The 23,569-nt window shown below is 46.7% G+C and overlaps 1 protein-coding gene across 1 annotated transcript in view; it reads left to right on the top strand.

The window, feature by feature from the left end:
• SMIM35 (small integral membrane protein 35) overlaps positions 1 to 22,151 on the top strand; it is an 85,003-nt gene extending 62,852 nt beyond the window's left edge. Inside the window, exons 2-5 of the mRNA XM_035264731.3 lie at positions 11,768 to 11,884; positions 12,830 to 12,863; positions 13,858 to 13,990; positions 19,087 to 22,151. Coding sequence (XP_035120622.1) covers positions 11,768 to 11,884; positions 12,830 to 12,863; positions 13,858 to 13,957 — 251 coding nt within the window. The 3' untranslated portion in view covers positions 13,958 to 13,990; positions 19,087 to 22,151. The remainder of the gene's footprint in view (positions 1 to 11,767; positions 11,885 to 12,829; positions 12,864 to 13,857; positions 13,991 to 19,086) is intronic.
• The last annotated feature ends 1,418 nt before the right edge of the window (positions 22,152 to 23,569 follow it).

The following is a 23,569-nucleotide window of genomic DNA, read 5'->3' as shown; positions in this document are numbered from 1 at the left end:
TATAATTTTAACTTTTAAAAATTTATTGAGATTTACTTATTAAGATTTATTGTTTTATGGTTTAGCATTTGATCTGTTTTGATGAATGCTCCATATGTACTTGAAAACAATGTGTATTCCTAAGACGTTGGATGTAGTGTTCTGTAAATGTCTACTAGCTCAGGTTGGCTGGCAGTGTTGTGTCTCTTACATCCTTACCTGATTTCCTGTTCTATCAATTGCTGAGAGAGAAGAGTTGAATTCTCTAATAATAATTATAAATTTTTAAAGTTTATCTTTCAGTTATATTCATTTTTTCTTTTTATATTTTAAAGCTATATACTAAAATGCCCTCCTGATGAATTGTCTCTCTTATCATTGTGAAATGTCCTTCTTTATCCTTGGTGATATTCCTCATTTTAAAATATGTTTTGTCTGATATCAGTTTAGCCACTTCAGCTGTCTTTTGATTAGTTTTTATATGGCATATCTTTATTTTCCTTTTATATGTGACTGTGATAAGTTAAAGATACATTTTATAAACCCTAGAACAACCAATAAAAAGTAGAGGAAAGATGTGTAGCAAATGATATAAAATTAGATATAATGGAAAATTTTAACAAATAATTGGAAATTATAAAAAGAATTAAGTTAAAATTATGGAAATGAAAAACCCAACAATAACAAATTAAAACACGAAGGATTATTAATAGCAGATTAGACACAGCTGAAGAGAGAATTAGTCAACAAGAAGATAGGTCAGAAAAAAATATCTAAGACTGAAGTTGAGAGTGACAAAAGTAAAAAAAAATGAAAAAACAATTTTATTGTTAATGTCAAACTTTTAAACTGAATGTTTTACCTCCTATAGAGTAAGTTTCTAAAAGCTTTACTTTGACTTCATGAGTTAGATGAAAACATTGAGCTAGTATTAAAATTAAACCAACTGTTACTCTTTTTTCTTATACCAGCCATAATCTATAACTGATGTCCATCTTAATAAATAGTAAAAACAAAAAACAACAAAACAAAAGCAAAACAAACAAACAAGCAAACAAAACCTTATCCTGTGCATTTGGAAACTAAAGAGGCACTACCAAACCTCAAAGGTTAAAGAGGAAATCTCAGTGGAAATTACAAAACTTTTAGATCAGACAAGGGTAAAAATATTAAATGGCAAGTCTTAGAAAATGAAGTTAAAGTGATGTTTAGGGTAAATTTAGAGCATCAAATACATATATCAAAGTACATTATGCTGGAAGTTCTAATCAATACAATTAGACAAGAAATACAAATTGAGACACATAAGAACAGAAAGTAAGAGACTGAATTGCTTTTACTTGTGGACAATATAATAGTCTACATATCCAAGGGAGACCAGAAGAAAATGACTAGAATGAGAGAATTCAGCAACACTATTACATGGAAGGCCAATGTACATAAAATGAGCTCCCATTCACACTTACAACACTTAAAGTACTGAGGAATAAATGTAGCAAGAAGAGCGCCAAACCTTTAAGGAACAAATTATAAAACGCATTATAGTCTATAAAAGATGACCCCAAATAAATGAAAACATTTGCCCTACTTGTAAGTTTGAAGACTCAGCACCACAAATATACAAGTTTCATCCAAAGAAACCTATACATTTGCTGCTACCTCAATCAACTTCTAATAGAGTTTCACTGACCTTGAAAAATGAATTCCCAAATTCACAAGAAAGAGCAAAGTACTCAGAACAACTAACATGTTTATGTGGAAGCATAGAGTGGAGTGTTTATTTTACCAGTTATTTCTTTCTTTCTTTCTTTTTTTTTTTTTTTTTGAGGTGGAGTCTCCTTCTGTTGCCCAGGCTGAAGTGCACTAGTGTGATCTCAGCTCATTGCAACCGCTGCCTCCTGGGTTCAAGCAATTCTCCTGCGTCAGCCTCCCAAGTAGCTGAGGTTACAGGCGCCTGCCACCACACCCAGCTGATTTTTGTATTTTTGGTAGAGATGTTTTTTTGCCATGTTGGCTAGGCTGGTCTTGAGCTCCTGACCTCAGGTGATCTGCCTGCCTCAGCCTCCCAAAGTGCCGAGATTACAGGTATGAGTCACTGCACCCAGCCAAGATTTATTATGAGGCCATAGTAATTAAGATAATGTAATAGTGCTTGTCATTACATGTCTAGTGTCCAGTGACAGACATGTAGACTAATAGAAGATAGTTGAAAGCCCAGAGAAAGAAGCAGGCACATCTGTAGAAATCGATATATGAAAGCACCAGTGATGAAGGGGAAAACAGTGGAAAATTAATTTCTATATAAAAATTATGAAGATAATATATAAAAATGAATTCCAGGTTGATTAAAGTTCTAAACTGTAAAAAACAAAATGTTAAACCTTTTAGAAAAAAATTAAGAAGTATGTTTTATAGTAGAGGTGAATGTCTTAAATAAGATTTTTAAAAAGCACAAATATAGACAAAATTGATTAAAATGTAAGTTAAAATTCTGCTCAAAAAAGGCATTACAAGCAAAATTAAAAGGCAGGCCACAACAAAGACTTTGGGGGACCCCTTTGCAGATCTCTGGGAATCCTTGCCTCTGTCCAGCTCCCTTCTCTCTGGTGTTTTGTCCTGTAAATTCTAGCTGCCTAAGCTTCCCTGAACTCTCAATTCTGAGTCCTCAATTTGTCTGCTGGGCTCTTTCTGGGTTCTCTCTCCTGTGCTGGAACTTGGGGAACCCCCCAGTTAATAAGCCAGGCAATCCTAGAGAGCTCTTTATTTTGCTTCCTTCCTTTGGGATCACTGTTCTGCACTACCTTTGCCCACTGTTTTACATAATTTGTTAGTTTTCTAGTTATTAAAGTAGGAGAGTAAATCTGGTCCCTATCATTCCACCATGGTCAGAAGTGGAAATGGTCCTAATATAATTTTCATAAAGTTTGCAAACATGTGAAACAATGCTATATATCAGAGATGTAGACCAATGGAACAGAACAGAGGCCTCGGAAGTAACATCACACATCTACAACCATCTGATCTTTGATACACCTGAGAAAAACAAGCAATCGGGAAAGGATTCCCTATTTAGTAAATGGCATTGGGAAAACTGGCTAGCCATATGCAGAAAGCTGAAACTGGACCCTTCCTTACACCTTATGCAAAAATTAACTCCAGATGGATTAAAGATTTAAACATAAGACCTAACACCATAAAAACCCTAGAAGAATACCTAGGCAATTAGGCAAGGACTTCATGACTAAAACACCAAAAGCAATCACAACAAAAGCCAAAATATACAAATTGGATCTAATTAAACTTAAGAGCTTCTGCATGGCAAAAGAAACTATCATTAGAGTGAACCAGCAACCAACAGAATGGAAAAAAATTTTTGCAATCTATCCATCTGACAATGGGCTAATATCCAGAATCTACACAGAACTTAAACAAATTTACAAGAAACAAACAAACAAACAAACCCATCAAAAAATGGGCAAAGGATATAAATAGACACTCCTCAAAAGAAGACCTTTATGCAGCCAACAAACATATGAAAAAAAGCTCATCATCACTGGTCATTAGAGAAATGCAAATCAAAACCACATTGAGATACCGTCTCATGCCAGTTAGACTGGCAATCATTAAAAAAATCTGGAGACAACAGATGCTGGAGAGGATGTGGAGAAATAGGAATGTTTTTACACTGTTTGTGGGAGTGTGAATTAGTTAGACCATTGTGGAAGACAGTGTGGAGATTCCCCAAGGATCTAGAAATAGAAATACCTTTTGACCCAGGAATCCCATAACTTAGTGTATACCCAAAGGGTTATAAACTGTTCTATTATGTTCACTGTGGCATTATTTACAATAATAAAGACATGGAACCAACCCAAATGCCCATCAATGATAGATGGATAAAGAAAATGTGGCACGTATACACCATGGAATACGATGCAGCCATAAAAAGGATGAGTTCACTCCATTTGCAGGGACATGGATGAAGCTGCAAACCATCATTTCCCTCAGTTTCTCCTGGCTCTTGAAGGACCCTGAGTCACAGACTCTACTCTATGCAGTTCATTCTCATCCTCCTCTTCACACCAGTTCGTGTCTGCCTACAAAACACCGCCTAATAGCTGCTTCTTCTAGGAAGTACTCCTTGATTATTGATTCAATAGTCATACACTATTGTTTTGCCACATAGGCAAGGCATCTGGAAATGGGAGAAACAGCCACAGACCTCTGTTGGAGAGAAAGAGGAGCTGAGATAGCACCACAGTGACAGGTAATCTGTGCTAGAAGAGGTAAACATGGGTGTTTGGAGAGCACTGGGGGACAGCCCAGAACCTAGATTGGAGGGTGGTGTCAAGGAAGCATCCCCGGGCTACGTGAGATCTGTGATGAATTGTGAAGGATGATCAGTCAGTTGCCAAGCAGAGGAGGTGGTGAAGGAAGAAGAGGCTCTAGGCTGAAGGTGGAGAGGCAGGAGAGATCATGGTTCTTCGAAGGCTCCATGTGGCCAGGTAGTGGCCGAGGATCTAGTGGTGGACGGGGCAGGTCATGGAGGCATTGCTGCTCACGGAGAGGCGGGATTCTATTGGCCCCTGAGAGGCTCACTTCCGCCAGGGTTGGGACGAACTGGGAGGAGCGAGCCCAGGCTAAGGTGGCCCTCCAGGCAGCCAGGAGAGTCATCCTGGAGAGATGGTGGGATCCTGACCCAGGGCAAGGGACGGGGAGAGGTGGACAGGACATCGGGAAGGGAGGGTCAGCAGAACTAAGTGATCAATTGGAAGTAGTAAGTTAGGGACAGAGGGGAGGCCTGGTGACTCCTGGGTATTGATTAGGCAACAGAGTGGATGGCAGTGCCACTGATCGAAATGGGGACATGCAGGAAGGCAGTTCCATCGTCCTATTGGGTTCAAGGTACCTGCCAGACCTCACGAGGAGATGTTCACTGGGCAATGGAGATGCAGGTCTAGAGCTCAGGAGGGTCCTCTGGACCAGAAAGCTGAATGTGGGAGAGATCAGCACCCAGGTGATATGTGCAACCACAGAAGATGACATCCCCAGGGAGAGAATAAAAGCAAGAAAAAGAGAGGGCCACAGAGGAACCCTCAGGAATGCCGACATACAAACTGAAGATGATGAAGAAGATCCAGCGGAGAAGGACAATCACGGTGTGAGAAAGGCTCTGGGAAGACAGGCCAACTCTGCAGAGGAGGCAAGCCTTGTCATCAAACACCATTTGCAGAAGTTACAACAGAGGTCATCGGTGGCCTCTGCAAACACAGCTCCAGAGGAATGAAGGGGGCCGAGGTCAGAACACCGAGAGGTGTATCGTGGACAGAGGTGCAAGGAGGTGGTGAAGAAAGGAGAAAACGAGCCAGGCCACACATTTCCATGAGACCTGGAGATGACAAGGTTGGCCACTTGCTCCCCAAGCTGAGTGGCGAGGGGAAGGAAGGAAGTCTGGCCACAGGTAGAGCAGCGGTAGCCTCAAGGGAGAGTGGTGTGTTGGAAGAAGGGAGACGTGGGCGTAGCCACCTGCTGGAGAAAGGGCGGCACTGAAGGCAGAGAAGGAACTGCCAATTGGCGCTCTGTCTTGAGGAGGAATGGAGTTCAGAAGGCTTTGAAGGGATAGAGACAAACCTTCCCGGAAACTGAAGGGCACTCAGGAAGGGTTTGGATATAGATGTGTGAACGGGAGTGGGAGGGATAAGGAGAGGCAAGACATGATGCGTTCCTGTCTGCAGACCTCCGCTTCCTCTGTGGAGTAGGAGGTCAGAGCATCTGATGCCAGCACTGGGGGAGGGGAGGCATGATGGGCACTTTGCAGAGCACTCTGAAACATGGACAGAGCCACTGTGGGGAGAGAGCTGACCGTGGGCACACAGGTGACACGCTGCTGTGGGTGGAATCTCCGCTGGGTGCTGGAGGCAGTGATGTTGCTGTGGTCACCGCCCTGTGGCTGAAGGACGTTTCAGCACCCAGGTGCAGGGGTGGTGTGAGTGGATGTCTGGCTTGCTCCAGGGCTGCAGTGGTGCTGGCCGGTGTGGCTGAAGAACAAGGATGAAGGTATTATATTTGCAAGTGAGTGGTGTGTTGAAAGGATTCCCCTTGGGTGTGAAAGCAAAGCCAGGAAGGGACTGATGAAGTGAGAGAAATTGGAGGGGTCGGGAGCTGGGATTCTTTATGAGGCAGACAGCAGGTGGAATTCAGGCAGAGGGTGGGAAGGTTGAGAGGATGTCAGCGCAGGACCAGAGGATGACTGACTGGAGGCTCAGCTCAGTGATGCCAAGAGGCAATTTTTTTGGAATGAAACACAAACAGACATTATTGTTCAAAATAAACAATGACATCCATCTCCAGTTCATCCAAGCCTATAATTTGATACCTGGCTGCAGGGTAGGGTAACCGCAGGCAGGGATTCAACTCTATTGACCCTGTGACCTAGTTGACTTCGGGTCATAGTGACAGCTAATTAGTTGTGCTGGCTAATTAGAGCCAGTTTGTCATCTCGGCACTGTACACAATAGCAAGGCTTAGAACCAACCCAAATGTCCGTCAGTGATAGATTGGATAAAAATTATGTGGCACATATACATCATGGAATACTATGTAGCTATAAAAAGGATGAATTTACATCCTTTGCAGGAACATGGATGAAGCTGGAAACCATCGTCCATTCTTAGCAAACTGACACAAAAACAGAAAACCAAACACCGCATGTTCTCACTCATAAGTGGGTGTTGTACAATGAGAACACATGGACACAGGGAGGGGAACATCACACACCAGCGGAACATCACACCCCAGGGGAACATCATCACACAGCTGGGGATCAGGGAGTGATAGGAGTGGGTAGGGGGATTGGGGAGGGATGATATTAGGAGAAATACCTAATATAGATGATTGGGGGAATCAATGCAGCAAACCACCATGGTGTGTGTGTACCTATGTAATAAACCTGCGTGAGCTGCACGTGTACCCCAGAACTTAAAGTATAATTTTAAAAATTGCTGTATATCTCTATATCTACATAGATATATATCATTTATAAAAATATGAAGTAATGGCTAAAAATGGTGTATAGGAGAGAGAAACACCAAATTTGGGAGAGTATTTACTTGGAGGGAGAGAGATAGGAGAGGGCTACCCTGAAATCAAACTACTTTTTAAGTAAGAGTGGCAGGATTTTAGAATTCTTTGAAAAATCAGTAGTAGGCACATGGCTGTCCTTCATGCTATTTTATGTACTTTTTGTATGCACAAAATATTTTATAATAAAAATGTAAAAGTATTAAGAAGAAGTCTAAAGACTATTAGTTAAAGGAGCATCCTAGAAAAATCAAGAGGTAAAATAGAGTAATTCTTTCTGCAAGCTGCCTAAGAAGGCACTGTGTATAGGGGGCAAAAAAGTAACAGCAGAAACATAGCATCTCTGTCCCTCACCTCGGGGTCTCTGGAAGGCCTGTGATTTCCCTTCTGGGGCTTTCCTACGGGTATTTCCTACTCTTGGACAGACTTTTCTTTGATGAAAGCCTTCAAACCCCAGCTTCCACAAACACCACCAGTATCACTATGATGCTGTGTTGTCATCTGTCCATCCACCTGTGGGTCACGACCCCCTAGTTCTTGAAGATTTGAGCTCTTGGGTCACTGTCCCTCTCTCTGTCACCCACAGAGATGATCTTCTTTGACCCTGGCCTCTTAGTTCCTTGCACTTCTTTCCTCCAATGACTGTCGCTTGCTTGGATATTGCAGTAGCCTCCTGACTGGTCCCCCTTCTCTGGCATCATTCCCTACTTCATCAGTTCTTAACAGTAGCCAGCAAGAGGCATCCTTTTAAAACATTGGGTCATGTCCCTTCTCTGCTCCAAGTCCCTAAGTGACTCCCACTCAGCAGAAAAGCCAAGCTACCCTCATTATCTTCAAAGCACTACATTATTTGGCTCCTGGTACCTCCTCTCCTGCTGCCTTCCTGCTCCTTACTCTGGGTTCCTGGATGCTCCTGGAACCTGCTAGGCATGCTCCTGCCTAATTTGTACCTACTGCTCCCTCTGCCTAGACCTTTTCACTCTAGATATCTCTATGATTTGTTTCTTCTCTCACCTCCTGATATGGTTTGGCTGTGTCCTCACCCAAACCTTATCTTGAATTGTAGTTCCTGTAATCCCCATGTGTCGTAGGAGGGAACAGGTGGGAGGTAATTTAATCATGGGGGTGGTTACCCTCATGCTGTCCTCCTGATAGTGAGTGAGTTCTCATGGGATTTGATGGTTTTATAAGGGGCTTTCCTCTGTTTTGCTTGACACTCTTCTCCTTCCTGCCGTCCTGTGAAGAAGGACATATTTGCTTCCTGTTCCACCCTGATTGTAAGTTTCCTGAGGCCTCCCCAGCCATGCTGAACTGTGAGTCAATTAAACCTTTTTTTTTTTAAATAAATTACCCAATCTCAGGTGTGTCTTTATTAGGAGTGTGAGAATGAACTAATATACCTCCTTTAGGTCTTTGCTCCCGAGTTGTCACATTTGTCATGAGGTCTTCCTTGACCACTTTATTTAGAACTGCTCTCCCCATACACAATGTTTTCTATCTCTATTTCAGCTTATTTTTTTTCTCTAGTATGTAGCACTCTCCAATATGCGATATAATTAATTTCTTTATTTTGTTTATAGCCTGTCTCCCTTCACTGGAATGTAATCTCCATTAGGACAGAGGTTTTCATATGTTTTATTGCTTTAATACAAGTGCCTGGAACAGTGCCTCACAAAGAGAAGATTGTTGGGGGGACATAGCAATGGAGGAAGGGTTTACAGTGAGCCTACATAAACTGGTTAGAAGTAATGTATAAAAGAAATCAGGAACAATAAACTGTGGAAGGCAGAAGGAGGCCTCTGGGGAGGAAGGCCTCTCTATGGCAGCATGTTCCCAGGAGCAGAGTGACCCAAGCTCTGACATTTTAAACATAATGCTCAAGGAGATAACACTCCTTCGAAGGGCTGGAATGTAGCCAGACATGTAGGCTCCTTGTTAAGTCTTTTCCCACCAGCTGTAGATAGAGAATTACCTGCTTTTCGCTCTTAGAAAGCTCACAAACTGCCACTGCTATTAATCTTATGTTTGATGCACAGCATTCCTTTCACCAGTTCACTCCACCATCTGCACTATAGATCAAAGTGATTGTATTTAATAAATACTGTGGAAAACCAGAGCTCAGGGCCTTTGCAGCCTCCATTTTGCAATGGCCCCCTGGTCCCAATTTATGCATTCTTAACCCTTCTTTGTCTCATTGCTTTGTCAACACTGAACTCGGAGTACCCATGGGTAGTGTGTGAGGCTGGCACCCTATAAAGATGCAATTAAATACTTGCAGAAAGACTTGGGCTTGCAAGAGGCTATTCCATTGTTCCCCTCCCGTTTTCAACCATCTGTAGCTGCCTCCCTTGAAGCATCTTCCAGTTCCCATGGCCGCTGCCCACACATGCTTTTCTGCCAGTATCTAAGCTGTTCTTGTGTTCTGGGGTCCTGGGACAATAGCTCACTTCCATGCTGGACTCCAGGCTGGGGTCATCAATAAGCCTTTCTTTCCATAGCACAGGAGTGTGTCATCTTCTGATTCTTCCTTTTTCCTGGCTGTCTAGCTGAAATGCATTCTAAAGAGCGAAATAAGATTGGCAATTACATTGGTCAAGCAGGCTAAATTGCTGTAACGAGCAGATCCAAACTAATTATGGCTGAAACATAACAGAGGCTTACTTAGACTTACAAGTAGTTGCCTCCACACAGTAATAATATTTATCATCTTCATCACTATGGTCTTAGCAGGAGGCATATATTTCAGTTGATAAACTCATGTATGCAAGAAATGTAACTTTGTTTTTTCTAAAATCTAACTTCTATTTTCAGTCCCAGCCTGTTAAGATGGCAGAATTTTAATTTTAGTCACTTTAAACATCCCTGTTCCCCTCTTTTCCTGGGGAGGGAGTTTAAGAGTGGGGTAGGGAGAAGTGCATAGTTCCTGATGTCATCTGCTCACACCAGTACTCACAGAGATGGCCATCATCTGGAGTAGGCTTTGAGCATCAGGATGCTGCAGAAGTGTCCCTAGATTCCAGCCGTATGGCTCTTCCAGGCCGGGAGGGGCTCTCTATGACTTCTCTGTCTCTCTTGTGGATACAGGAATCATTAGGTTGCTCTCATGCTGTGACAGCAACTCTTCAAGGTTCTGTGAGGCTCCATTTGGCAAGGCATCCCATGCAACTATTCTTACCTGGGCTCTTGCTTTTCTTGGAGCTCAGCCCAGCTCTTGGATCCCACGACTCCATCTGGGAATTCTATTGCCTTCCCGGGGCTCAACTTTGGAGCAGGGAACAAGGTTGCTCTCTTTGGGACCCATCGGCACTTTCATATCCTGGCCTTTTTCTTTACCTCTTTCGTCACTCCAGGATGGAGATTTTTTCCTAGTGTGACGAGGAGGGTAATTCTTGCTCTGGCTCACTTCTTATCTACGTTGTGAATTCTTTCTCTTTTTCTAAGGGCCTGGGTTTTGGGAACTTAAAACTAAAAGGAGAGACCCCTTCCCTCTGCATTTGGCTGTCACATTCTCTTCACTGGGTAGAGAATAACTTGGTCACTAGTGAGAGGAAGGACTGAGGGGCATCGCAAGGGGGAGGAAATGGCTTTTATTATCCATGGTCTCCCATAAAAATGGGAGAATTGTGAAATATTTAAAAACACCATTCCACCATTTGATAATACTAACGACAACCACAATGATGATGTAATTTACATCTACTGAGCATTTAGTGCATGCCAGATCCTCTAAGTGCTCTCTACACACAGCATCTCTATTAACTGTCACAACTGATCCATGTGTATTTAATATTAGTCTTATTTTCTATCAGAGCAGTCGAAGTTCAGCAAGGTAAAGGGACTTATGTGTGTCAGGGTCTCACAGTTTGCAAACAATGGATCTGGGCCTCAGAGGCTAGCCTGCACCTAAAGTCTAGGCTCAACCACTGCAGCTCCTGGCCTCTTGGCAATATCCCTGGAACCTCAGGACACCAAATGGGGAATCAGTCTATTCTTTCACACTCCTTATCAGGCAGGAGTGGGGCTGGCCTTCCTGATTCCTTGCCCAGCAGAGGTGGGTTGTCCCTAGGGTGCTCCCACTGCCAGCCTCTTCCTCAGAAGCTGGTTGCCCTCTCTGTTTCTGCTGTGGCTTATCTCATCTCTCTGCAGGTTTCCAACCTCTCTCTCTCTTTCATGGTTGGGCTTTACAAATAAAATATAAATTTAACTAAGAGCTCATACCACAAAAAGGGAAGAAGTGGTAAGTACAGGCAGCAAACAGAGCCCAAGGGTTAACACCCTGCTGCCACTGGGTACATGGGTTTTGCAAAGGGGGTGGCCCGAGGCTCCTGGGTCTGTGTTCTTGGGCCCTCCAGGTGGTCGCTCCTGCTCATGCTGAGGCTGGACTTCCCAGGTTCTCCCCCAGATAGGCAGAGCCTTTTCCAGGTAGAATGCCTGTGACTTCAGAAAGACTTCAAACAGTCTCTATTATCAGAGGACTGTTCCTTTGGATTAAGAATCTCCAAATACCAGATAGGCTCACTCTAAAAATTCAGGTATCAGACATTTTCACCTTAGTATAGCTGAGCTGAATCATCTGGCTCAGAGCAAGGCTCCCAGGGGACAGTCATGTTGGTGGGCAGTGGGAAGGGAGGGGAGGAACTTTGGAACATGGTACAGGTGGGTTGGTGCAGGGGGCTGTGGGAGGGTGCACAGCTGCGTGTCTCTGCAGGTGAGGACTCCATCAACACCTTGGGCCTGATCCTTGGCGTGGGGCTGTCGCTGCTGCTCGTGTCCATCCTCGGCTACAGCTTGGTCAAGTGGTACCAGCGTGGATACTGCTGGGAGGGTGAGTGTGCACTGGGCCCTGTTGCCCCAGCTCTTCTTCGTAGCAGTTGGCAATGCCTGGAATGGCTGCAAACTCCTCAGCATGGTGGGATGCGAAAGTATTTCCTGTGATGGTTGCAGTGGTTGAAGACTTGAGTGGATGGCTGAGCAGTTGAGGTGGTGAGGTGAGGCAATGGTGCCTTTATCGAGGGAATGGGGGCTCCTCCCACCCCAGTAAGTAGCCAGCTTCCTCCTCCCTCAGAGCCCATAGAAGGCCATGCCAGGGGCCTCTGTGGGCTAGATAAGAGAGCAATGGGCTAGACAGGCCACGCTCCAAGTGGTCTCAGTTTGGCTCCTTGTGTGTCTCTTCCCCTGCCTGTGGGTCTTGGGACCCTCTCCCAAGCTTGTGGAGGTGTCGGCTTCACTGGGAGTCTCCTGGAATTTGCTGTGATGTTCTCAACTCTGAGACATGGCTGCACTTTTCACAGGACTCTGGTAAAGCCGGAAGGGTGTGCTGGAATGCCAAGGGGCAGAGACTGTTTCACAGATCTGCAGTTAACTTGAGTCCATGGATATTTGTTGAGCACCTACTCTGTGCCAATACACTTTTACCTAATAAGATTTTCTTTAAAATTCCACATGAGAAAGATATTATTATAGCCTTCACTTTTATAGATGCGGACATGAGGCTGAAGTCGTGGAGTTAGAATGAGGTGGAGCCCAGGTCTGAATTCAAGCCCAGATCTGGTTCTTTTGTGGTCCAGCCTAGGACTGCCTTCATCCCAGGATAATCAAGACCCTTAATGGGGCCCTGAAGGAGGCTGGGATGCTCCCACACCATCCTGAGGCTCAGCCCAGCCACCCTCCTCCTCCAGACAGGGGTGAGGGGGCACCAGACATTCTTAGAAGGGTGATGGACTGCTTTCCCTGGAAGTGTTAACCCTCTCTTTTTGAATTGTCTTCTTAGGGCCTAATTTTGTCTTCAACTTATATCAAATCCGGTGAGTAAATCCAGGGAAGATCTGGGTGAGGTGGGCATTGCGGGTAGAAAAAGAATCAAAGATAGAATAAGAACTGACTGCTTCGTTTTCCTGTCTTCTGTTCATGGCCCCAAGAAAATAAAAGAGGGCACGAGAATCCATTTAGAAAAGTCTCATGAATAAAAACTTGAATGCAGGACTATGGGAAACCCTGATGACAATGATCTTTTTAATATTCACCCTTAGGCAGGGAATATTCATCCATCCATCCATCCATCCATCCATCCATCCATCCATCCATCCATCTCTCCCCCAAGCAGGCAGAGCCAGCCTTCCTTCCTCCCTCCCTCCCTCCCTTCCTCCATACCTTTTCCTTTCTTCCTTCCTTTTCCTCCCTCCCTCCTTTCCTCCCTTCCTTCCTTTTCCTTCCTTCCTGCCTTTTCCTTCCTTCTTTCCTTTTCCTCCCTCCCTCCCTCCTTTCCTCCCTTCCTTTTTTCCATCTATCCATCCATTCATTCATCTGTCAATCATCCATCATTCATCATTTCTTCCTTTCTTTCATCATCCATGCATCCATCCATCTTTCCTTTTTTCCACCTTACATCATTTATTCAGAAAGATTCTATCATAACCACCACTACTGTGGTATATTTCTAAGAGTACAAAGATGACTGGGAATAGTCTGTCTTCAAGCATTTCATGTCTATGCTGGAGACAGGTCTGATGATAAATAATGTAATCTCAGGCACAAGATGGTATCAAAATAAGATGCATATGAGAAAGTCAGGGATTTAGGGAGTGCGAGCTGGAAGTCCTCTTGGCGTTGGTCATCTCATCTACTCGCCATAGGCGGGGCTGTACCTCCTTTGGCCCTGAGAGATGATTATGGTAGGTGGCCCATTTCCTTTTCTGGAAGACAAGTCAGTGAGTCGGTGCCCTGGAGTCAAAGGAGATGGGGTCTGAGGGAGAGGCTAGGTTGTCAGCTCCAGTAGCCTGATTGGATCATCTTTCTCAGGAATCTGAAGGGTCTGGAGATGGGTCCACCCTTCACCATCAGTGGTCACATCAGCAGCCCAGATGGTGGCTACATGAAGTTCTCCAACAGGCTGGTCTGATGCAGGGGCAGCAACTTGTGGAGGCCTGGGGAGGTGAGTTGGAGGTGGGGGAGCTCCCATGTCAACCTGATGTCCAGGTAAGGTCCTAAGAGGGTCCAGGCATCCAAGCCTCACACCAAGGACCACTTGGAACCCAAAGAGATTATCTGGTCCGTCCCCTGTCTTCTGCTTCTGATCTCAGGCTTGGGGTCATGTTTTCCTCCACCTGCTTCTGGCACTGGGCCAGCCCTGTTTCCTCCTGTCCACCCAATCCATGCCCGGCCTTTCCTTCCTGGGAAGATTCTGTTTGTATTCAAGGGGGAAGCTTCTCGAGCAGAGCTTTTTTATCTCAACTCTTGCTCTAAGATGAAGTTTCCGGATGACCAGTCTCTCCAAGAAGCATCACTCTAGCACTTCAGTTCTGAGCTTTCTGAGGCCAGGAGCTGCCCCTGCTTCATGGCCCACTAACCCTTTGGCCACTTCCCCTCACCTGCTTTCCAGGCCCTCCCTTCCCTACATCTCAGTTGCTTTTTCCCAACCAAACCTCTTCTCCCTGCAGAGTTCCCACCCCTTCCAGGCTCCCCTGGGCTGCCCTCATCCCCTTGGATCTTCAAGGCCTGGCCTGGCCCCTCCCTGTAGAGAACGAGGGGGTCTCCTCTGGATGCACAGTCTGCAGCATTGGATTCCTGGGGAGTCAGGCGTCTGGGGATGGAGTCTGGCTGGGCAGCAGCGGCTTTCTCACAGAACTAAAAGAGGCAGCCACTCCTCAGGAGGGAGCTGGGTTCTGGGAAGCCCCGAGCCTGTAGGAGGGGTCACAGATGTCCTGGAGAACCAGCCCTGCCCAGTGCAGTGCAGCGTGGGCGAGGCCTCCAGAGAGCAGCGGGGAGCTTCTTTATGGGGTGTCTCCAGTCACCTCCCCTTGTAGGGTAGACCAGGGCGGGAAAGCTACTCATAGATTTAATAGGCAAAGTTATGGAAAGACGTGATTCCAGACAGGGTTTTAACCTTCCCACCTGAGGCCAACTTCCCTGAAGCCTGAGCTGGGCCTTGACTCTGCCCTGCCCCGCTTGCTACTTGGCTCTGGCACTTTCAACCCTCCCCCTGCCCTGTCCCCCATCTGGGCCTGTTCTCTCACTGCTGAAGGCCTCTGCGCCTCCCAAACATGGCCAGCTTCCAGTTTTGATGTGCAGTGCTGAGAACAGTCTAGAAACATGTTCTTGTTGCCTCGGCTCCTGCGACGGGGTGGGCACGGAGGAGTGGGTGAGCGCTATGTACACAGTGTTCTGCATTTCTTATGCAAAGGCTGCCCTGTGGCAAAAGTGGGCCGGAAATGGTGGGAGGTGGGAGGAGGAACCCACGCGAGGCTGAACAAACCAGATAATATATCAGGGAAACCAGGAATCCACTGCAGTTTGGTGGACAGCGGGGCAGTTCACCTCATGACTCATCGTTCCTTCCTCCGGTCTGTGCCCTGCTGGACTGGAGGGAAAGTGTGCATAGGGTTATCAGCTCAGAAGGTGCTTAATGCAGAATTGTTCAATCCAGAGACACAGAGTCCTTGGGGCTGCTGTGGATGGAGTAGGGCAAGAGAAGGGGCCCGGTCACTGCTGAAACCTGCAGTTAGAACAGCCAGCAGCCAGCCCCTCTGCTAGCAGTCCAGCAACAGATGCAGGAGCAGGAGGAGGGAAGCTGTGTGATTCTTGTTCTTAGTCTCCCTTTCCTGATGCCTCATTTCTTTCTTGTTTTGGGTTCTAGCAGATTTTAGAAGAAGGAAGGCGAGGAGCCTTACCAGCCCTTACCCCATTTTCTGACGGGGTCTGGGGGCCATTCTCCCAGCATAGCCAGGCTTTGACTTAATTTCCAAGTCTCTGGATTTGGAGGTCTTCAACTGAGTCCTCTGCCCTCGAGTAAGCGGGAGTGGGGAAGGCCCCTTCATGGTTGTGGGACCCCCTCCCTTCTTTGAAGGTCTCTTAAAGTAGCAGGGAGGGGAGATGGGTTGACTTTGGCTTCCTTCCTTGGATTTCATTTCTGAGGACTGGGGCCCCTTTCCTAACCCCTAGAGTTTCTGGCCCCAGTAAAACTTTCTTTCTTTTTCTTTTCTTTCCCTTTTTTTTTTTTTTTCCTTGAGATGGAGTCTTATAGTGTTGCCCAGGCTGGAATGCAGTGGCGAGATCTCTGCTCACTGCAACCTCCACCTCCCAGGTTCAAGAGATCCTCCTCCCTCAGCATCCCAAGTAGCTAGGATTACAGGTGCGCGCCTCCACGCCTGGCTAACTTTTATATTTTTAGTAGAGATGGGGTTTCACCATGTTGGCCAGGCTGGTTCCGAACTCCTAAACTTAAGTGATCCACCCGCTTCACTTCCCAAAGTGCTGGGATTACAGGTGTGAGCTGCTGCACCTGGCCTGGCCCCAATAAAACTCTCAACTGTACCCTGCTCGGCAGGGATCCTAGATCTGCAGTCCATGCCCAGCCACCCTAGGCCCCTGGAAGTGCTCAGAACTCAGCAGCCTTGGGGAAACTTGAAAGGGAGAATGGTTCTCAGGACCCAGGTGGCCCTGGTCCCAGGTCTGTGGCTTCAGGTGAGGAGACGGGGACAGCTGCCTGGGGCTGGGAGCACAGAGGGTATTTCCCATCCCCAGGAGCAGAACTGATACTGGGCAACTTCCTCTTTTAGGGCCCTCTGACGCACCCTCCGTCCCCTCAGCCTCCCCCTCTTTTCCTTACTTCCGCAAGGCACTGGCGAGCACAACTTTCTTCACCCGTGGGTCCCGGGCACCACCCCTGAACTCTGTTGAGGGTTCTGAAGTGCAGATTCCAGCTTGTTTAGAAATGATTTGGGAGCAGATGCCTGGAAATACAGCCATAGGTTTTGTTGGGCCGGGCACTGGCTGGGCATCCAGACCATGGCTGTGCCAGGGCCTCTCCCAGCACCTCCCCATTGCCTTTTGACGGTTCTTCTTTCCACTGGCCCTCAGAGCCCAGAGGCAGTCATGGGGCCTGGGAGCCCAAGGGCCCCATCCTCAGCCCTGAGTTCCCAATGACCCTCTCCTCTTCTTTCCTTTTATTTTCTTTATACCTTCCTTGACCTCCAAATCACCAAAGTCTGCTTATTCTTAACACCAGCTCAAACTTCCCTTCCTCAGGGAGCCTTGGTAAGACTCATGGATCTTGCTCTCTGCTGATTTTAAATACAGATAATCTCGGGCTCCCATAACTTTATTATTGATTATTTCTTTGCATTTATTTATTCACACTGCTTCCATAATATGCCAGGAACTATGCTACGCACTGTGGGGGCATCCAGGCTCCCTGAAATCAACCTTGCTTTCTCCTATTTTACGAGAATTTCTTGCAGGTGGAATCAGTTTTTAAACCTCTTCTGAGTTCTCCATGGTACTTTGCATGGCTCTGGCCACAGCCAGGAACTTCTCAGGAAATTGTGTTGAAATCAATCTGTCTTCAGAACATGTTGGGCATTGCTTCATCCCTGGTGCAATACTAGGTGCTCCGAAAACCAAAAGTTTTGATCTCTTCGCATCCTTGACTACATTCAACCCTGTGCTCATGATCACTTACATTTCTGAGACAGAGCAAACAGATGGCAGTTTTTCTATATTAAAGTATAACCTAAGGAATAATCAAAGCCATGATGAGGCTGGCAGGTGAAGAGGGAACTTTTCTCTCCTGTAGGTTCTTCTTCAAGTCTTAATGGTCTTGTCCCATGCCAGTGGCATTGGAGGGGGCCTGGTGCCAGGAGCCAGGAGGGCCAGAGTCTACAGTGCCCCACTCTCTGCACCAGGGATCTGAGAAGCTCAAAGCAGGAGCAGATGGGAGGATCATTATTATATTTTTTAAAACTGCTTAGTGATCAAAAACCATCTAGAAGCCGTATATTTAAACAGATCTGTTACAAAACAGGAAGCCAGTGGCCTGGCCAATTCTCACACTTGGAGACCAGAAGTGAAAATGTTCTGCCTGCCCAGAGTAGCAGCAGGCCAGCAAAACAACAGGTGGGGCTGGGCGCGGTGGCTCATGCCTGTAATCCTAGTGCTTTGGGAGGTTGAGGTGGGCAGATCACTTGAGTTCAGGAGTTCAAGACTAGCCTGGCCAACATGGTGAAAACCCTGTCTCTGCTAAAAATACAAAAATTAGCCAAGTGTGGTGGCTCCAGCCTGTAGTCCCAGCTACTCAGGAGGCTGAGGCAAGGGAATTGCTTGAACCTGGGAGGCAGAGGTCGCAGTGAGTCGAGATCGCACCACTGCACTCCAGCCTGGGTGACAAAGTGAGACTCTCAAAAAAACAAACAAACAAAAAACCAGGTTGGGCTGGAGACGGGTTTTTACCTGAAGAGCTGTGGGTCTGGTCTCCTCCTCCCCAGTCAGGAGGATGAGGTTTCTCATGATAAGCAGGGAACCACTGGGTGGGGGGATGGTGGGCAGTAGAAGAAGTCACATCTATTCTAGTCCCAGTTCCTCCCTTTGTAGCTGGTGAGTGCAAGCTCTCTGAGCCCCTGGTGCTGTGTTTGTATAAGGTTGCCATTGGTCCTGAGGACCCTGAGGTCCCTTTCAGCTGAGAGGCTATTTCAGAGCTCAGCTATTCAGAACTCTGAATAATCCTTTGTCATCCACTTCTATCCTCAGCCCTAGCTGGCAGCTACCCTGACATCCTTGGCCCCCAAGAACATACTTCTCCCTCCAGATGGTCTGTAAACAGTTCCACAGTGCTGGGGGGTGGAGGGAGTAGAAGAGGATGTGGGTGGAGTCATCCATGTGTGTGTGTGTGTGTGTGTGTGTGTGTGTGTGTGTGTGTGTACTGCACAGCTGAGCCAAGAAGGAGAAGGATCATACCAGATTGTCTGTTGTATTTCCAGAGGGCCTGCTCATGACAGAGGCTCAGTAAATGTTTTGCCCAAAGAGTGAACGCATGTTGAATGTTTTCACGGTCCTTTGCCTTGTCTCCTAACCACATTCGCTTGCCTTGGTCTTCCTGTTTGGTCTGTAGTCCTGAGTTCCTACAACGCCCAAGAGTTGTAGGGTGAAAATAGCAGGGAAGGGAATCAGCAGCGTATAATATGACTCAGCTAAGAAGATGAGAAACCTGAAGATAAAGTTTAAAATCATAGTTATGTATAGCCTGCTTTTCTTTAGGCTCAGTTCGGTGTCTCCGAAGTATCTGTTCAGCCACAAGCTCCCATCACCACTGTTGCCTTCTCATGTTTGGACACTATGCTTCTTCAAGTTCCTTCCCACGAATGGAGGAAATTCATTCATTCATGCATTCATTTATTCATCAAAATGAGCACCCATTGCCATGTGTTAGGCATTGGCTAAGTACAAAGGACACAGAGAGAAATCAGAGTGGTTCTGCTCTCCAGGAGCCCGCAGTCAGTGCTGCATGTAGCACTCTTGGGGATAGCAGTGTGTCCAGGGCACTAACGAGAGAAGTCAGCTTCAGGACTCCTCTGTTCATTTGACAGATAAGAAGACTGAGGCCCAGAGCTGACATGACAGATTCATGTCCAGAGAACAGATAGCAGCTGAGCATTCTTTCTATTCCCTGGGGCTGTTGCCTCTTCCTGTTTGCCCTTGGAGCATTTCCAGACCAACAAGCTTGCTATGGCCATCCATCCTGCCATTCACATATTAGAGCATACCATGTGCAGGGTCATTCACATATTATAGCATACCATGTGTGGGGTGTCCCTGGAGCTGTCCGTGCTGCAGAAGCAGTTGGAAGAGGAGTCAGTGAATAGAAACTGTTCATTCAAAAGGTTGATTGTGAAGAATGGGAGAGAAGGTGGTGCTGGCCAGGAAGTTTTCAGAACGCTTGGCTTGTCTTCCCCATGGAGGCCTCCAGAATGCACCAGCTGGGCCAGATGCCCGCTCTCCACATGCCATCGCTCCCCGTGCCCAACCCCACGACAGCCCGGACAGTTGATGCCTCCTGTCCTCCCAGCCTGACAAATATCATCTGCAGTGCCCACTGCCTGCCATCTGTTTACTGCCCGGCTCCTCCACTTCTGGAGGAGCCCATGCAGCCTTTGTGCCACATCAGGAGGACTGCCGTACAGAGATTAGACTGAGGGAGCAGGAGTGGATGCAGAGGAGGAGGACAGAGCCTCATGGTGGTCCAGGGGAGAGGTGACAATGAATTTGACCAGATGACAGTGGGGGTGGTGACAAATGACTGGATTCACCATCTATCTGGAAGGTAGAGCTGATAGGACCTACTGAGGAGTTTGATGGGGCAGAAAATTCCTGGGGTTTTGACCTGAACTAGGAGAACAGTGGTGCCGTTTATCAGGTGGGGAAGACTGGGAGAGGAAGACGTGTGGGGGGAGTTATGAGCTCTGTTGTAGACACTATAATTTTGAGATGCATGGTAGACATCCACACGAAGCTGCTGATGAGGCAGCTGGAGAGAGTTCAGGAGAGAAACCCTGTTGGACATTTGGAAGCCACCAGCATCCAGTTGCCACTTAAAGGTATGGACCAGGTGATACCAAGTAGGGGGTAGTGGGGAGAAAAGGACTGACTAATAGAACAAGCAGCAAATCATCAGGTCGTTCTCTAAAGGGGTGACTCTCCAACTTCAGTGTGTGCTGGAATCACCGGCAGTGTGGTCATGGTAAGTGAATCGGCATTCAGAAATTCTGGGCCTCGGGAAGCAGTTTAGGAAGACACCCACAGGTAATTCCGATAGAGGCGATCTTCTGAGAAACTCTGCCTTACGGGACAGGTAGAGGGGATGTGGGGAAGTGGAGGGCAAGGGATATTTCCAGGGCTGGGGTGACCAGATAGTAAGATCCTAAAGAATGTTCCTGTTCTCTCCAGGGTCACTGTGAGGGCTTAATCTCCACTATGCCCTCCTGCCCCATGCAGGTAGGGGTAGACAGTGTAGTATCCTACACCCAGGGCTTTGCTGATCACGTACTAGTCTGTACCCCTCCCTGAGCCTCTCAGCTCTGCAGACTGGACAACTTACAAAAGGTTGTACCTCAGCTGCACCCTTGATAATGGGCTGCAATTGACCAAGGAGCCCCAGTGAGGCTCCTGGCTGGGCTCTGCAAGACAGATGCCAAACACAGCCACGGTTCCTGTGACTCGATGAGCCAGAGATGGCAGCCTGCTTTTCCTCAAGGCAGGAAGTCATTGGGTGAATATTCTAGTTGCATATTGACTGCAGGGGATTTGGGGATCTTCTCCAAGCCAGTGTGCTTACCTTCACACTAAGGGGTAATGGGCTCATTCACACTCACATGGGAATCCTCAACCCTGAGCCTCACAGAGCCAGGCCAGCCTTGCCATCTGCTGAAAGACCTTTTCTTGGATGACTTGTCATTATTAAACCAGAACTCACCATATTCCCTCTCCCTCTACACCTGTGTCTCCCTTCCATGTCCATATTTTGCTTTTCTTACCATTGAGTTAAAGTGTGACCAGCACTACCCAGACCTTCTTCTTTCACTCCAGCCCGTCACCCCATCTTGATAACTCTTCCTTTAAAATGTCTTTTGAGTCTGTCCTCTTTTCTCCTTTCCCACTGCCCCTGCTCAATACTGTCATTAGACTATTGTATAAGCCTCTGTTATGAACCAAATATTTTCGTTTTCCCCAAATTCATGTTGAAGCTCTCACTCCCAATGTGATAGCATTTGGAGGTGGCGCCTCCGGGAAGTAATTGGTTTAGATGAGGTCATGAGGATGGGGCTTCCATGATGGGATTAATGCCCTTGTAAGAAAGTGAAAGACAGACCAGAACTCTTTATCTCCATCGTGTAACGACACAGCAAGGAGGCTGTCTGCAAGCCAGGAAGAGAGCCCTCCCTGGGAACTCACCCAGCTGGCACCTTGATCCAGCACTTCCCCACCTCCAGAACTGTGAGAAATCAATGTCTGTTGTTTAAGCCACCCAGTTCATGGTATTTTGTTACAGTAGCCCAGCCTAAGACAGCCTCCTATCCTGTTTCTCTGCTTCTCGCCTCATCCTTCATGTGGAATAGTAGTTTCTTTCACACTGCTTATCACTGATTGTAGTGATACATTTGTTGTGTTTATTTGCTTGCTGTTTATCTTCATAACCAGATCACACATTCCATGAAACCATGCTTCTTTGGTTCACCACTCTGTATCCAGGGCTGAACACCATGTCTAATTCATAATGTTTCTTGACAAAATGAAATGCTGACTACAATAAAAGCCTCCACCACGTTTCTCTGCCTCCTGCCTCATCCTCTCTGATTCATGTCTGATGCTTTGGCCAGGGCCATATTCTTAAAACACGAGTTTTATCCTACCCAACACTTCCTTGGAAGAGTGTTTATTGGGTCCCACACCCCTTTTGGAGGTTTATGGGAAATTAAGTGAAGTTAGGATCAAGATAATAGTGGGGAAAGGTGCTGTGTGTCATTAATAATGATGCATTTAATTTTAAATTGTGGGTTTGCTTTTTTAAACCCATGAGCACTACAGGAAATGAGTGAGTCAAGCTTCCTAGTATCTAGGGTCCTCTAGGTTGAGGCTTGATCAGAACAGCTGCTGCCACTTAGGCAGGAGACTTGTCAGTGGTCCCAGGCAGTCACAGCCTACAGCTTCCCTTGCTGTGCTGTTCACATGTGGGGCTCAGAGACCTTCCAGCCAGTAGAGCAGCATGGGTTCTAGGGGTGGGACCCAGCCTCCTAGGGACTGTGCCTTTTGTAAACGTGTGGACACTGAGGCAGGGGGAATGGGTATATGCTGGGTAGACAAGGCAGACTCTGACTACGGCTATTTAGAAACTTGGGAAAACACAGTTCAATTTAATTTCCTCTTCAGTCAATGGTGGCCCATTTCCCCCATCTCCTTACTAAGAGGAAGTTCCATTAGCTCACAGAAAGACAGCATCATATATTCCTTGGCCTGGAAAAGCCCTTGAAGGAGATTGTTCAGTCGAAGAACATCCGGGGCCTTCTGTTGGGGACTTTAATCCAAATTCCCAAGAAATCTGCAAGTGTCTCATTAGCCCCAGCTGCTTGGAAGAACTCGCTCAATTTCTCCCAAGGCCCTGGCTGTGGTGAGTGGTTAGAGAGCAGCCTCAAAGCAGAGGTGAACCAGTGCAGACTCCCACTCATTCCACAGAAATGGAGCAGGCAGGGTCTGCACCAAGGGCTGTGTCTTCTGACTTCCTTCTGTCCTGCAAGCTGCTTCTTGATCTATCATAGCCAACCAAACTGGCTGCAGTTCCTCGAACATAATTCCTCTTATTCTCTAAATTTTCATATTCAGACCACAGAGGCCTTTTCCATGGGGAAGGAGCTATCGCTAACACCTCATTTCTAGGAGAAAGTGACCAACCCTACTTTTCTTTCCATCTTGACGAGGGCTCTAGGGCAAAAGCCTGAGCAGGTCTGAAATGGTGGGATATTAGTCAAGTTCTGTGAAGATGATAGAATCAGCACTTTCTCAGAACTAGTTATTTTCTCAGAATGAACGGGGTGAGGCAAGGTTGGAGATGACACAGGGGAAAAGAGATGAGGTGTCCCCAGTGACCTTCTAGGAAATCCAGGTGAGACAAGGAGCACATGCAGGAAGCTCAGGCCGTAGGTCTGGGTTTGTTCTACCCACTAGGCTGAGCCTGGGGAGATTCAAACCC

The sequence above is a fragment of the Callithrix jacchus genome, chromosome 10, assembly GCF_049354715.1.
Source record: "Callithrix jacchus isolate 240 chromosome 10, calJac240_pri, whole genome shotgun sequence".
NCBI lineage: Eukaryota > Metazoa > Chordata > Mammalia > Primates > Cebidae > Callithrix > Callithrix jacchus.
The sequence above is the reverse complement of the archived record's forward strand: the minus strand, read 5'-3'. Positions and strand labels throughout refer to the sequence as shown.